Source organism: Bos indicus x Bos taurus, chromosome 13, assembly GCF_003369695.1.
Source record: "Bos indicus x Bos taurus breed Angus x Brahman F1 hybrid chromosome 13, Bos_hybrid_MaternalHap_v2.0, whole genome shotgun sequence".
Lineage (NCBI taxonomy): Eukaryota > Metazoa > Chordata > Mammalia > Artiodactyla > Bovidae > Bos > Bos indicus x Bos taurus.
In genome coordinates this window covers 40,693,628-40,708,438 of record NC_040088.1, presented here as the reverse complement: position 1 = coordinate 40,708,438, position 14,811 = coordinate 40,693,628, and the positions used below count along the sequence as shown (strand labels likewise).

General features: G+C 53.3%; 1 protein-coding gene across 2 annotated transcripts in view; it reads right to left on the bottom strand.

Annotated features, from left to right (window-relative positions):
* ACSS1 (acyl-CoA synthetase short chain family member 1) overlaps positions 1 to 11,845 on the bottom strand; it is a 45,052-nt gene extending 33,207 nt beyond the window's left edge. Inside the window, exons 1-2 of one of the 2 annotated variants that reach the window (XR_003514110.1) lie at positions 11,476 to 11,818; positions 2,559 to 2,655 (exon numbers count right to left, since the gene is read on the bottom strand). Coding sequence is in view for 1 of the 2 variants with exons in the window: in XM_027559548.1 (XP_027415349.1) it covers positions 2,559 to 2,655; positions 11,476 to 11,767 (389 nt within the window). In the remaining variant the exon portion in view is untranslated. Of the gene's footprint in view, positions 1 to 2,558; positions 2,656 to 11,475 lie in introns of both variants that reach the window. The other variant, XM_027559548.1, reaches the window with a different exon arrangement.
* Positions 11,846 to 14,811: the final 2,966 nt, after the last annotated feature.

Sequence of the window (14,811 nt, the reverse complement as noted above, 5' to 3'; positions counted from 1 at the left end):
GGAGGCACAGTTGGAAATACATGCCAACAGCACTGAGAACTTGAAGGCAGCGTAGACCCCACCCCCAGGCAATGGCCCAACTCCCAGAGTAGGAGCAGGGCGGTGTCTCTGCAACCCAGGAGAGCAGTCCAAGGAGGATCCTTGGACATGGAGAGCAGGCTGTAGATACGTGCACGTTTCGGGTATGTGTGCAAGGGTGTGTGCGCACATGTGGACCCATGTGTCACTAGTATTTGGGGCAGAAGGGGGTTCATGTTACAAGCTCTCTGCTGATTCTTCAGATGCACTTCCTCAGAAGAACTTGGCAGACTCAGAAAGGACAGGCCTATGCCCCTGAGCAACAAGACGGGTCCCCCAAGCTTCAGACAGACGAGGCAGGTGGGGTCCCAGGAAAGCACATTGCCCTCGGCACCCTGGTCCCTGAGAACCTCAGCCCCACACAGCCTCCTTCAAGGGCTCTCAGGTCACGGGTCTGGAACTTTTGTCTTCAGGCCACCAAGGCCTGTGACCGTCCTGGGGCACCTTGGGTGCCACCACGTGAGACACTTGGCAGGAGTGCACTTCAGTTTAGTGGCAGTTTATATGCTGGCAGGACAACCAGCACCAAGTGTAGGCAGCTCTCTTCTGAGACAGGAGGGAGAAAACCTCACATTGAAAACCTAACATGACCAGGAAAATGATTAATCCAGGTCCCTCAAAAACTAGCTGCCATTACAGACAACCCAGTCACACGCTTCTCTTTTCCCTCAAACAGTAAATAGCAACAGTCACGGGGCATTAAGACTAGCTGAAGTTTGTAAAACCATTTTGTTAGGCTGAGTCTGTTTATTTTTAGAGAGAATAATAAATTCTTTGCCTGCACTTATAGGTTTATACCTGCTCAGGGCAGCTTTGCAATGGAAATGAAGTTGTTCTTTGTTTAACGAGCTGGCAATCTTCCTGAGACTCTCCCACAGTGACAACCACACACTCAGAGGCTCGCCCAGAGGCCCTCAGAGGCCCGACATGGCCCAACACCAGCTCATGGTCCGGGTCCACAGGAGGACAGGAGGAAATTAGTCCATAGCTGGACCCCCTTCACCTCCTCCACCCCCATCACAGAGCCTTCATCTTCTACCGAACAATCACACATAGATCAAGTTGGGCCAGTAAGGGTGAAGAACTCTGGAGCGGCTCACCTGTTAGAGCAGCGCCCCTGACTCCAGTGCGCAGAGCCCGGGGCTCCCAAGCCACATGGGGTTCGGAGGGTATCTGTCCAGGGGACCCAGCTCAGTGCAGTGATGGGCAGTAAAGGCTGAAAGGGACTGTGACAGCTGAGGGTATTGGGTGCAGGGGGAGGGATAAGCAGGGCAGGGCCCGCTAGGAGCCACGGCAGATTAACAAACGTCACTTTGCTGCTTCTGCAGGAGTCCACCTGAACACAGCTTTACCAGGCCTGGTGCACTTGATCTGTGATAAAACCTGAGTCTGAGAAACAAGCAGGAAACCAGGGGTCCCTGGGGCCTGGAACTCTGAACTCTCCTCCTGCTGTGTCCCTTTCCTCCCCTCCCCATCAGCCAAGCACACCTGCACCTTCTCTCTGTTCCTGGGATCCCTGGGCTAGGACTGGACGTTCTCTCTCCATCTTCCTCAGGCTGCACCATCTTCCTGAGGCTGCTCCTTGTCAGCAGCACCTCAGCTTGAAGGTCATGTAAAGCGACCTTCACTGGGTCACTGGCCCACACTGGGGCCATGGGCTTGGGGATGTTCATTACCGTAATGCACCCCAGCCTGCCGTGACTGCTACAGTGGCACTCAGTGACACCTGTTGAATGGTTGGCCAAGAAGCCCTGAGCCACCCACCAGGAGGGTAATCATGCCCACAACTACCTGGGGTACTAAGGGACCACAACCTAGGCTCCCAGTAGGCCTGCAATAGCCCTGTAAAGGTGAACTGAAGCTTGAGCCAAGGGGTTTTCCCACGAGGATGTGGCCACAGACCAGACACCTCTGAGCAAGACAGTCCCGGGAAGGAGCAGGGCTTCAGGAAGACAAGTACCTGCTCCCGATGCCAGGTCTGCTCAAACCCCCCAGTGCACACACTTGGTGTACAGAATACGTGATCACAGATACCCTCTGATCCCTTAAATATCATGGCCCTTGTTTTATTTTAGCCCCATTTCAAAATCTTGGGTTTACTGTTGTGCCACTATCATGACGCACTAAGAGGGGCTGATTTTAGTTACCCCAGCGTGTATGTGATTCAGCTCATGTTCATATCCACTTTTCCTGAGACCAGAGAACATTTCCAAAGTGGAAATGCCCCCTGATATAATGCCGTGCCCAGAACTGGTCACAGGCACATGGAACTGCTTGACCAAGAGTGACCCTGTGCCTCGAACATTCATCATACTTGTTTCTGAGGACCCTGTTCTCTCCAGCAGAATCTAAAGACACCAAGTACTGCCCAGGTGGATGAGCATGCCAGGCCTCCTCCCATCCACAGCTTGGCAGCAGTGTTTGGCACCAGTGCCCACATGCACATGCAGAGGCACCTACCATCAGGGGACACACCATACCTGTAGGTGATCTTCACTTCAGTTCCAGGCTCATCTCGCTCCCAGATCAAAGCGATGCTCTCTGGGGACTTCTGAACGTGCTGATCCAAGCAGTTGACTGCACAAAAACAGGAGCACGGACGTTACACTTGGTGCCACTGGAGTCAGAATGGGGAGGGTCCAGTTGGCCTGGTTTGCGCCATTCTCCCTAGGTTGAGAGACCTCTCAGGTGCAGGTGACCACTGGGAATTCTAAAGAAGTGCTTCATGTGTGGAGCACTCCCCAAGTCCCAATCCCCAGCCTCATTCCCCGCCCCCACCCCCCCCCCACCCCCCACCAGTGACCTGACCCAACTGGCCCTGTGGTTTTCAAGGCTCCCTGGCGATTCTGACACGGCCAGGGCTGAGCACTGCAGCCCCGGGCTGCAGGAAAGAAGACTCGATGCAAACAGGATGGCCTGATTCCATGCAGTGCATGTGGAGGGTGCTTGTGGGGTAGGGGTGCAATCCCGGACAAGGCCCCACATCCCTTCTCAGGTATCCAGCCAGCACCCAGCTCCCAGAAGCGATGCACTGACGAGGGAAATCTCTCGCTAGTTTTCCAGGAGGCTCGCTCCCCTCCCCCTCTGTTACCGAAGCTCAGGTCATATGACTGCCCACAAAAACAGGTCGGTTGTGGTGGTTTACTGTCAACCTGAAGATCATTAGGATCATGTTCATTGCTAACTTCCTGTTCACCACCACTGACTGGACTTCAAGGTGAGCTTGGCTCTGGCCGGTTTTTGCCAGAGCCCCTTCCAGCCAGCCCTCGTGGCCTGTCTTCATTCCTCACCTCCCCATCAGCAGGGAAATAAATACCTAAAAACAGCTTTGGGATCAGCAGCCACTGCCCACCTGGTCTTCAGGGTCACCCTCATGTCGAGGTATATAATTTTTTCCTTTCCTGTCTTTTGGGGCAGTTATTTATCTTCTCCCTAACTAATCTTCTTCTACAGAAATGGGAGATGTACCCTTTGCCAAGTCTAACTCACAGGGCTGGGTCAGAATCAGATGGAAAGCAATCCTGAGAGGTTACAAGAATACGAGGTCAGTCACCACCCGATAATCACCCTGCTGGGAGTTCCTACAAATATTTCCTGATGGAAAACCATTCTGACAGAAGTTATGGGAGACTCTCCCCATAACAAACCCATAATCCTCGAGAGGGTGAACTCCCATGGAAACATTTACAAACTTTAGCTTGCATCTGTGTGTGCCTGTGTGCATATGAATCCCATTTTTTCCCTCTCAGGATATTTTCAGAGAAGGCAATGGCACCCCACTCCAGTACTCTTGCCTGGAAAATCCCATGGATGGAGGAGCCTGGTGGGCTATAGTCCATAGGGTCGCTGGGAGTCGGACACGACTGAGCGACTTCTTTCACTTTTCACTTTCATGCATTGGAGAAGGAAATTGCAACCCACTCCAGTGTTCTTGCCTGGAGAATCCCAGGGACAGGGGAGCTTGGTGGGCTGCCATCTATGGGGTCACACAGAGTCGGACACGACTGAAGCGACTTAGCAGCAGCAGCAGCAGCAGGATATTTTATCTATCACTTACTCTGGGAGGTGGGAGGGAAGTTCAAGAGGGAGGGACATACGTAAACCTATGGCTGATTCCTGTTAATGTATGACAGAGACCAACGCAATATTATAAAGCAATTATCCTTCAATTAAAAATAAATTTTTTTAAAAATTTCAAGTTTCTAACAGGTATATAAGCTATACCTCACAAACTTGATAAATGAAGGGTGGATGTCATGGGGAAAATTCCTACTTACTGTCACAGGAAAGTTCTTTGAATTACTAGAAAAACAGAAGAGAACAAATCCTCCCCCCTCCCCCACCCCCCCCCAAAAACAAAATAAGAGACAAAAGCAGAAAGACAAACTGAGAAGGGGCTTGGTGGCAAAACTTGGATTTATACAATAAACCTGACATCAGTCATGTGTATGTCGGTCTGGTCCAAAGTTCATTTTTTAAATATTTATTTATGTTTGGCTGTTCTGGGTCTTCATTGCCATGCACAGGCTTTCTCTAGTTGCAGAAAGCCAGGGGCTACTCTCTAGTTGTGGTGTGTGGGCCTTCCATCATGCTGGCTTCTCTTGTTGAGAAGCACAGGCTCTAGGGACATAGGCTTCAGTGGTTGGGGCTCGTGGGCTCAGTAATTGTGACACACAGGCCCAGTTGTCCCATGGCACGTGGGACCCTAGTTCCTGGACCAGGGATCGAATCTGAGTCCCCTGCACTGGCAGGCAGACTCCTAACCACTGGAGCACCAGGGAAGCCCTGGTCCAAACTTCAGAAGAGTTTTCACACTAAGACCACAGGTTTCTGACTCCTCTTGAACAGTCAGCAGCTGAGGCCATACCACACCTGGCAGCTGAGTGGTGGCCACTCTCAGCAGGGGTGGGCCTGTCACCCCCCTTGCTAGCCACGCCCAGTCTGCTCAGGTCCTGCCTCGGGGCCTTTGCACAGTTTCTCCCTGCCTGGGGGACATCGTCCCCCTCTCCCCACTGCTGCACACCATCTGGTACCCAGCCTCCCCCAGGTCTCAGCCAACACGTCCTCACTCCGCTATGGAGCACCACTCTTCCCCGGGACCTTATGCCTCCCAGACTCTAACACCCACTGTGGTGTTTCCAGCCTGCTGCCCCTTTGTGGGCAGGGGTCACATGCCCGGTTCCTCTTTGGACACCTGCAGCCTGACCCAGGGCTCCGAGCACAGGAAGCCCTAAGTTCTGCATGATGGATGGACCTGCCAAGTCCTCAAGTTAGAGGATGATGTGGGGTCCAGCTGACACCAGGCTGGGTGCGTGCCTGGGAGAGGGAACAGACCTCTTCTCATCTTCCTGGCTTTGTCCCTCAAGAAGTTTCCTTTTGGGGCCTACATCAAGGCTTCTGACTTCCCCAGGATCCCAGATGACTTGTGAGCATGTTAAGTTTTGAGGCCCCACCCTGAGTCTCTGACTGAACAGGTCTGGGTGGACTTGAGGATTTCACTTCTACCAGGATCCAACTTGATGCTGTGACTGCAGGTCCAGGACCTCTTTCACACAGGCGGATGTAGTCTCCTGGTATGTACAGTCCAGAGTCCCGGGCAGCTTTCTTTTTCCAGTGGTGGTGGTGGCAGTTTAGTCACTAAGTTGTGTCTGACTCCTGGATAGGAGTAATTAAAGACCCTTGCCATCTCTGCAAGACATCCGGCCATGCCCTCACTGGATGGCAGCCTGGGGTCACGGTTAAAATCACACCGTAGAGTCAGGCCACTGTCCAACCACTCACTAACCATAGACTCGTCTATTTATCTCTAAACACCACCTCTAAATCTTACTCTCTAACTGGTGGTGGTAATGGTTCCGGACTCTAGGAGGCATGGTAGTAATTAGATGCCACTGGAGTTTTCCTGCCATGGGGTGCGACTGTGTCCCCAAAGGAAACTGAGTTCACAGCTGCCACGGACAACCCTCAGATGACAGTGTCCAGAGAAAGCACAGGGCCAGTCTGAGGTGGCGTGGCTGTATGATGCCATGTGTGTGTTGACTTTTAACACATCTGCATTGCTCCTGCTGTTGCCTCAAGTGCAGAGGGGAGAAAAAAAAAAGGAGGAAGAGAAGGAAACCCTTACATCTCTCATTTTTTAAAAACAGCCTCCACCAAAGAACTGGGCAGCAAGACAACGGAATTTCATTTCCAAGTATTTCCAAGAAAAGTTGGGCAAGGAGATAGAGCAACTTAAGGTTTGGCTCAAACCCGACCTCTTATTTCGATCCTTTTCCAAACTTCCCAGCACACAGTGATCTCTCCTCCCACAACCCCATTCGTCACTGACTCATCTTCCCAGCAGCCCCCATTCTGACACAACATCAGCTCTGCTAAATCCACCTCCATCTGGGTCACAAGGTCCCTATGTGCAGGGACCACTTCCCTAAGATTCCTTCACCTCGGCAGGGGGCAGGGGATGAAGGGACAAACTTCCTAATTCTCCCCTTAGCAGCTGTAAAACCTTGAGCACTATCACCAGTGTGAACCTGCTCCTTTACTGATCCGTGGTCCTTCTCCTCATCAGAATGCAGGCTCCAAGGCACTGGGGCATTTTATGCATGATCCCCACCAAACACGAGCTAGAGCCCTTACATCCACATCTGTACAATGGGGCCTCCAGACACTTCAAATTGGTGTCACAAGGATGTCATGAGATGAGGCATCACAAAGTTCACCTAAGGGCAAGTCTGCACCCGGGCCTGATATGGCTCTGCAAGCAGGTAAGCGGGTGTGTGTGGTGAGTTTGGGTTTCTTTTTAAGAAGAGGTGATGAGGGACTTCCCTGCCAATCCAGTGGTTAAGACTTCGCCTTACAATGCAGGGGTGTGGGTTTGACCCCTGGTCAGGAGGGTAAGATCCCACAAGCCTTGAGGCCAAACAAATCAAAACATAAAACAGAAGCAATGTTGTAATAAATTCAATAAAAACTTTTAAAAGATGGCCCACATAAAAAAATAATTAAGATATTATTAAAAAAAGAAAAGGTGACCAGGGGGTCATCAGTTTCATCATAAACATGTACACACGAATGCAGGCATTTCCATCCAACAAACTTGTTGGTTGTTTAAATGCATCCCTGCCCCTCCTCCCTTTACAAAAATTTAATTTTAATCCAAAGAGATGAGGGAGTTAATATTCACAAGAGGAGTCACAATAGGTTTTCTTTAAATAGAAAACCTCCCTGGCATAATTTGAGGTATTACGTCAATCACAAAAACTGTATTTGCCAACTTTCCAGAAACATCTGCTATTTAAAGTAAGTCATGTCTCTAACAACTGGGGAGGATTCAGAGCTTTCCGAGGGTCCCTCCTCCTAAGACCTGAGGTCATGTGTTCACTGAGAGTTCCTTGAAAGACCTGAGTGAGCTACTTCAGCCACTGGGAGGAAATGCAGCCTCGGAGGCAGGCTCTCGCCATCTCAACGTTTCTGCCGTTTGAATTATTTGAGACATGTCATGAAGAGGAGAGAGCTACAGCGAAATGGTTTCCACTGCTACAAGGAATGTTCCAAAAAGTGTCCAAGGAATCTCTGTGTTCAATGCTAGTTATAAACAGTCTATCCCCAAGCTTGAAAGTAAGAATACACATACGTGTGTTTCAAATTCAGACTCAAAATAGAGTTTCGTTTTGTATTCTGAAAGCAACACGTCACTACCCTCCAGTTCTGCATCTGCAGCTTCCTGATGTCTCAAGTTTATACCCACGGAGCAAACACATCTGTTGAGCCCTGCGAGGGAAAGAGCCAAACTTCAAAAGCTGGAGTTTTTATCAGAACGTGGCTTTCTAAAGAGCTTAGGGTTTCATGCAAACCAGTCACTGCAGGGGGTGTCAGGTCTACCTCCCCACCCCTACCCCACCCCTCCCAGGGCCCTCTGACACCACAACCCCCCACCGGCCTGGCTCTCCCATGGTCCAGGAGGGCTTTCAGAGCCACGTCAGCCACCTGCGTGCCCTCCTCAGCCTGCTTCCCAGAATAGGCTGGTCAGATGGAAAACCTGTGTGGTCCCATTCAGAGGCAAAGCAACACGGCAGAAGAGCAGGTTCAAGGTTACAGCCTCCTCCCAGGATTCATTAATAAATAACAAAGGCCAGTGATTGGGTGCAAGGAATGTTCTGAAGACAGTGCAGAGTGCTTCACAAGCATTTTCACATTCAATGCTAACACGCAGTCCCAGGTCACCTGCCGCTGGTCAGAAGCCTAGCAGCTTCTGCCTTGGTCTCTGGGACCTCTGGTAGCCAACAGCCCTGGGTCTAGTCACCACCTTGTGAGAAGCTCCTTGTGGGTGCTCCGGGCCACAGCTCCAGCTAAGCCCTGCCTGCAGGCCAGGCCGCAGACTTGGGAGTGAGCAAGGTAGATGACTAGAGTCCCACAAGCGGGGAGCAGAGGCAAGCCACTCCCGTCAGGCCCTGTCCAAAGTCCTGACCCACGGAATCCGAGAGACTAAGAAAATGGCACGGATAGGAACTGGAACAGAATTTCAGTTACGCACTGTTCTCACGTTACAAATGAGGAGACGCACCAAAGAACAGTCAGGGAAGGGCAGGAGGAGTAAATTGGGAGAGTGGGATTGACACAGACACACTACTATACATAAAATAGTGTAAACTAATAAGAACCTACTGTAGAGCACAGGGAACTTTATTCAGTACTCTGTAATGACCTATATGGGAATAGAATCTGAAAGAGTGGATATATGTATATATATACTTGACTCACTTTGCTGTGTAGCTAACACAATTGTAAATCAACTATACTCCAACTAAAAAAATGAATTTTAAAAAATTAAGCACTTGGCAAGACTTTAGATAGAAAAAAAAATGGTCAGGGGAAAACAAGGATTCAAACCCAGAGTCGGACACGACTGAGCGACTGATCTGATCTGATCTGATGATTCCAAAGACACACCCAGCACCACTGAAGTGTACGGTACCACCCAAGGACTCTTTGTTTGTTTGAGAGAGACAGATTGGCATTCATCCCAACCCACCCATTTAGTGGTGCCCCACCTGCCCTGGTTGGACACAGATCAGTGGTTCTCAACCTTAAGTGTGTATCAGGATCACCTGGAGGATCCACCCCCAGGTTCCTGGCTCTGGCCATCTAGGATGTTTCTACAAAGTTCACAGGTCTTGCTGATGCTGCTGATCCAGGGACCACACTTTGAAAACTGTACGTACAGACCTTCCTGAAGGGGCAAACTGAGTTTTAAGTGACGCTCCTTTGAAATAAGCCATCATCGCACGACCATCACACAGACAGAGCATGCCAAAACACACCCCCTCCCACCCCAGCCCACAACTTTTCTAGTGGCTCCCAGGATAGCCATGACTTGGTCTGGTCCTTTTTCATATGATCACCTCTGATTTACAGACACTGGTGACCATCAGAGATATTTCTGACAGATGAGTGGGTCACATACACATTTGATGAGAGAATGTGGCTGAAATGCTGTTTTTCTACAAGGCAGTTTTCTGAAGTTCAGTTTCTGGCTAAGGTAACCATAAAGGAGAAATAAATGAAGAAAAAGAGGCAGAGGAGTGTCTTGTTGCACACCCTAACCCTGACCTTGAACCTGACCGAGTAGGGCTCACAAGGCCCTGGCTGCCCGTCGCACTGGATCTGTCATTACACCACCACCACCACTCCCCACTTCTTATCTGAGAGTGAAAGGTGGCACGAGTTCACCTTGAATGTCCCTGGCAGCCTCAGGTCGCCCAAGTCCAAGGCAGCTTCTAAAGGAACTGCAACCTTCTACCCCTTCCCCCTGTACGCAGCTCTCTCAATCCAGGGTGCATTCCACCAACCCTGCAAACCTAAGGGTTTAGTTTTTCTCCCACTAATCCAAGGACACTTTCTGCTGACTCAATTCTAAAGAAGACACTTATCTACTGAGTCATTTTTATTAAATCAGCAAAGCAATATACAATATATATAAAAAAAAGTCTGGTCCAAAGTTCCCTTAAATATCTTTGCTTGAAAAATAACTGCAAGAAACTACCTGTAACTCTGGCTACTTCTAAATTTCACAAGTCAAAATCACTACCACTTATTGCTCACTAGTAAGTGCTGGGTCTGTTCCATACCCTGTGTGCCTGGTCATCACAACCAGCCCCTCAGGTGGGTATTGCGACCTCTAGTCTACACAGGCAGAGAAGGCAATGGCACCCCACTCCAGTACTCTTGCCTGGAAAATCCCATGGACGGAGGAGCCTGGTGGGCTGCATGCAGTCCATGGGGTCGCTAAGAGTTGGACACGACTGAGCGACTTCACTTTCACTTTTCACTTTCATGCATTGGAGAAGGAAATTGCAACCCACTCCAGTGTTCTTGCCTGGAGAATCCCAGGGATGGGGGAGCCTGGTGGGCTGCCATCTATGGGGTCGCACAGAGTCGGACACAACTGAAGCAACTTAGCAGCAGCAGCAGTAGCAGCAGTCTACACAGGAGGATGCTGAGACTCAGAGGAACAGAAAAACTGGACCAGTAAAGAAGTGGAACCTGGAGACTTAGACCCCGCTACCCAGTTCAGGCCTTGGTCAGGAAGACCTTTCCTTAAACAGCCCCTAGACTCCCATCTATCCCATTACCCCCTTCCTCCTTGAGCCCCTCTGACCGCGCCCCATCTGGCTGCTCACACCCTAGACCTAGCCTGCCTCCTCCTTCCCTCAGTTGCTGGGCCTTCTGCCCCTGGCGGACCGGGGGCATGGCTGGCAGTGTGAACCCCAGTCCCAAGTCTGGACAGAACCGTAGGGGATTCAATCTCCAGTAGGGGCCAGAGAGGACAGACTGGGGATGCAGCTGGCTTCTAAGACCTCGGAAGACCGGGCCCCTGGGTCTTCGGGGCGAAGGTGAAACTGAGAGAGGGGAGGTCCCACTACTGCTTCCTTCCCGCCCGCCCGCCCGCCCGCGGGCTGACTCCGGCTGCCGGCGCGGCTTCCTCCTCCCCGCCACCCGGCGCGGCTCCGTTTGTTTACACGGGCAGGGCTGCTCCCCAGGCGGGTCGCCGGCCGGCACCTGGCGGTGACAACGGCCAGAAGCTTTTCGGTTCTGTCGCCGGCCGGCCCCGCGGGCGGGAAGTCCTGCTCCTGGCGCGCCCCTTGCCTTCCACCCCACGAGCGGCACGCTCGGTGTTAGGGCCAGTGGGGGCCACCGTTAGACTCGGGGGGGGCGCCGGGGAGCCCGAGCCACGACCGAGGAGTCGGGGCCGGGCCGGAGGGGTTGGGGCGGGGTGGCCGCGTCGCTTGCCGGGGAGCGACGCCGGAGCGCCGAGGAGGGGGCGTGTGGAGCCACCGCATGCTGGGCTCGGGGTCCCCCGGCCGCGCGAGCTGGGGCGCCCCGGTCCCCAGGCCCACTCACCAGACACGTTTAACTGGCCTCCCAGGAACCAGCTGATCCTGCCGCTGCGGAAGTCGCAGTCGCTCACCGTGTGGTAAGGGGTGTCCCACACGAGAGCGTCCCGCGCCAGTGGCCCCCAGAAGGCGGCGGGCTCGCGAGCTGCAAGCGCGATTCGCTCTTGGTAGGAGCCGGGTGGCGCTACGGAGGCGGAGGCGCTGCTCCAGAGCCGGGGGGCCGCCAGCGCCCGCACCCCAACCCCGCGGAGGCCGCCCAGTAGCCGCCCGACGCCGCGGCCCAAGCAGCGCGCCGCCATCGCGCCTCAGAGTCCCGCGCCTCAGAGCCCTGTGGCAACCGGGCGCCCGCGTGCCCACGCCCCGCCCCGGTCCCGCCCCGCCAAAGGCCCCGCCCCCATGCCACCGCCCCGGCCCTCGCCCAATCCCGCTCCCGCTCCCGGTCCTCGCGCGGTCGCGCCCCTCCCTGACTCCGCCAACGCCCCGCCCCTCCGGCCAACGCCCCGGGCCCGCCCTCAGGCCCTGCCCCCGCCCCGCCCCTCCCAATTCCTCCCCTCGGGCTCCAGAGCGGGGCGCCAAGGGAAGGGGAGCAGCTGGGGAAGGGGGGCCTCCCGGAGCCCGGGGTACGGGGTCCCGGGGCGGGCTGCCGGCGTTTCAACCGGTGCGTCTTCCAGCTCCGACGGCTTCGCGGCGCGGGGAACCGCAAAGACTGGGAACCCGGGGACGCAGGCTCTCCCGGGCGCGGGAGCGACCGCAGAGCCGGGGAACCACCAGTTAGGTCCATTCAGCATCTCAGAGGCCGAAGGCATTCTTTTCTTCGTGCGCCCTGGAGAAGGAACCCGCAGGTCTGCCTGCACCGGACCCCCGCCAAAATATACACACACAAGCAGCACCCCCGCTCCGTGGACTAAGTGGGATCCTCTGCCCAAGAGGCTGTGGGGGTACCCAGGGTGGTGGTCTAGGGTCCGCCGCATTCCTGTGGCAGCGAAGCAAACGCCCGGGGTTTTTGGCCCGCTGCTGCAGCTTCTGTGTCCTGGGTTCAAAACCTGGCGTTTCTAGCTCTCTGACCTCCGGTGAGTTCCTTAAACGTCTCTGTGCCTACACCAGCCCGGCTACTGAGCTCCCTGGGTGTCCCTCGCAGGCTGCAAGTTTCAGACACCAACTCATTTATTCTCGTGCAGCCCTGGGGAGAGGGAAACGCATGATATCTGTCTCTCCCAGCTGTACCCAGGGAGCCCGGGAATGGAGGCTGTGTCCCAGTTATCAAGCCAGGAAAGATAGAAGGGAAGCCACAGAAACTTGCCTCAGCCAGACTCGAATATCACAACACCCACAAACTAAACACATAATAAATAAGATAAACAGAAGGGAAAGGGGAATTCTGAAAGTTGGTTGGTTGAGTTCCATCCCATTAGCTGTAAGAGGAACTTCTGCTGTTAGCCCCAGTGTGTGTGTGTGTGTGTGTGTGTGTGTGTGTGTGTGCCCCCTCTCCTGTGCGCCTGCGTGCACTTGCCTGCTTGCACGTGGTACCTGCTTTTTAAGGCTGGGGGGGCTGGGATCCAATGAGAAGAGTTAGCACTTACACATGGGCACTGCTCTGTGCCAAGTGCTTGACCTGCATTTTTCTACTTAATTTAAAAATTATCTGGTGCTATCAAGTCCTGCCCACTCTCAGCTCCCAAGTGGAACATATGAGGATGCTGAGCCCTAAGAAATAAACACATGCTGGGCAGCAACCCCACTCCCACCTCAATTTCTGCTTCACCACTTGGCCTGAATCACTTTTTTTTTTTTTTAAGCCTCGCCACACAGCCAGCAGGATTTTAGTTCCCCAATCAGGGATTGAACCTGGGTCCTATGCAGTGAGAGCACAGATTCCTAACCACTGGACTGCCAGGAAATTCCCTGAATCACCATTTTTAATAGAATAAATAATAAAACTAAAATAGAGAAAGACCGTTAAGTGTTGCCGGGGGTCTCAAAGATGACTACAGATGCTGGAGCAGTGGGTGAAAACTCCCAGGCATTTGCTCTATAGGTGAGAGGCTCCCCCTCAAGAGGAGGGATCTGTTCCCCACAAGAGGATGAGCAGTGTTGCTCCGACTCAGCCCAGGCCCTGAGAGGCCACAGAGGCAGGCCCTAGAGACCCCTGCAGAGAATGTTACCAAACACAAGTCCACATAAGGCCAACCAACACCAAAACACCTGAGTCTGGAGCAGAGAAAGGATTATTGCAGGGCCCTGCAAGGAGGGAGGAGGCTCATGCCTTAAAAACCCTGAACTCCCCAAAACTTTTCAGCAAAGCCATTTTCTTGGAAAGGTAGACGGGGGGGTGGGGTAGCTGTTGCAGACTTCATGTTGTCAGAGCCTTTGTTCTTGAGGTCAGCTCATGGTCAAGTCATGATGTTCCTATAAACCTCCACCAAAACAAACGTTAGTATCTGTTCTGACCAGAAAGGGAAGGGGAGTCATTTAATTCTGTCTCCATGCCTCCTTGCAGCTGTTAACACATAACAAACCTCTTAAGCAAAACAACATGATTACCCCTCATTTTACGGGTTCGAGGTCCCAAGGCTCAGCTTTTGCCCTGCGAGGCCCAGGTCCTTGGTAAGAGGAGGGGTCCCTGTGCAGGCCAGTTACCCTGCCTAGGAGCAATTGTCCAGCATCCAGTTTGGGTCCTCTCATCGGTGCATGGTGTACTGAAGAGACAGATCTCAGCAGGCAGCCCCTCACAGCCTGGTCCCTAGATCCCACCCAGCCCCAGATGGCAACTCAGGCTCCTCAAGCCACCCATAGTGGGGCGGGGTTCCACAAATGGCGACCCATGGAGACAGCTGCTGCCATCAGGTCTTGGAGGTGGGATGGGGGAGAGGTTTGCTGCCGCTTAGAGCTTGGGATCGGTGGTGGGCAGCCGAGGTGAGGACTCTGCCAGACACAGTTCTCAGTCCGTCCCTATGGCCCCAGGCTTAACCCACCACCACGAGACTGGAAGGCCAGGAGGGCCCAGGGAAGAAGGCCACAATCCACCTCTCACTGTGCTCTGTACCACCCGGGACAGCTGCAAGCTGACTGTTGGTGGAGCAGCAGGGCCTCTAACTGCCGCTGCGGAGTGATAAGAGCGGCTGGCCAGCCCTGCCCAGCCCCCTGCCCGCCCCTACTGCAAGAACAATAGGGAAAGTACATGGAATTGACTCTCAAGAAGTATGAAGCTGGCTTTCCTTCAGGCTGGATAAAGAGAAGTTATTGTGTGTACAGAAAACACTGCAGAGCCAACCAGGTGGTACAGAACTGCATGCCCTGCGGCCCAGGTTACCTAAGGTGAGGTCACGGAGGCCAAGGCCAAGAC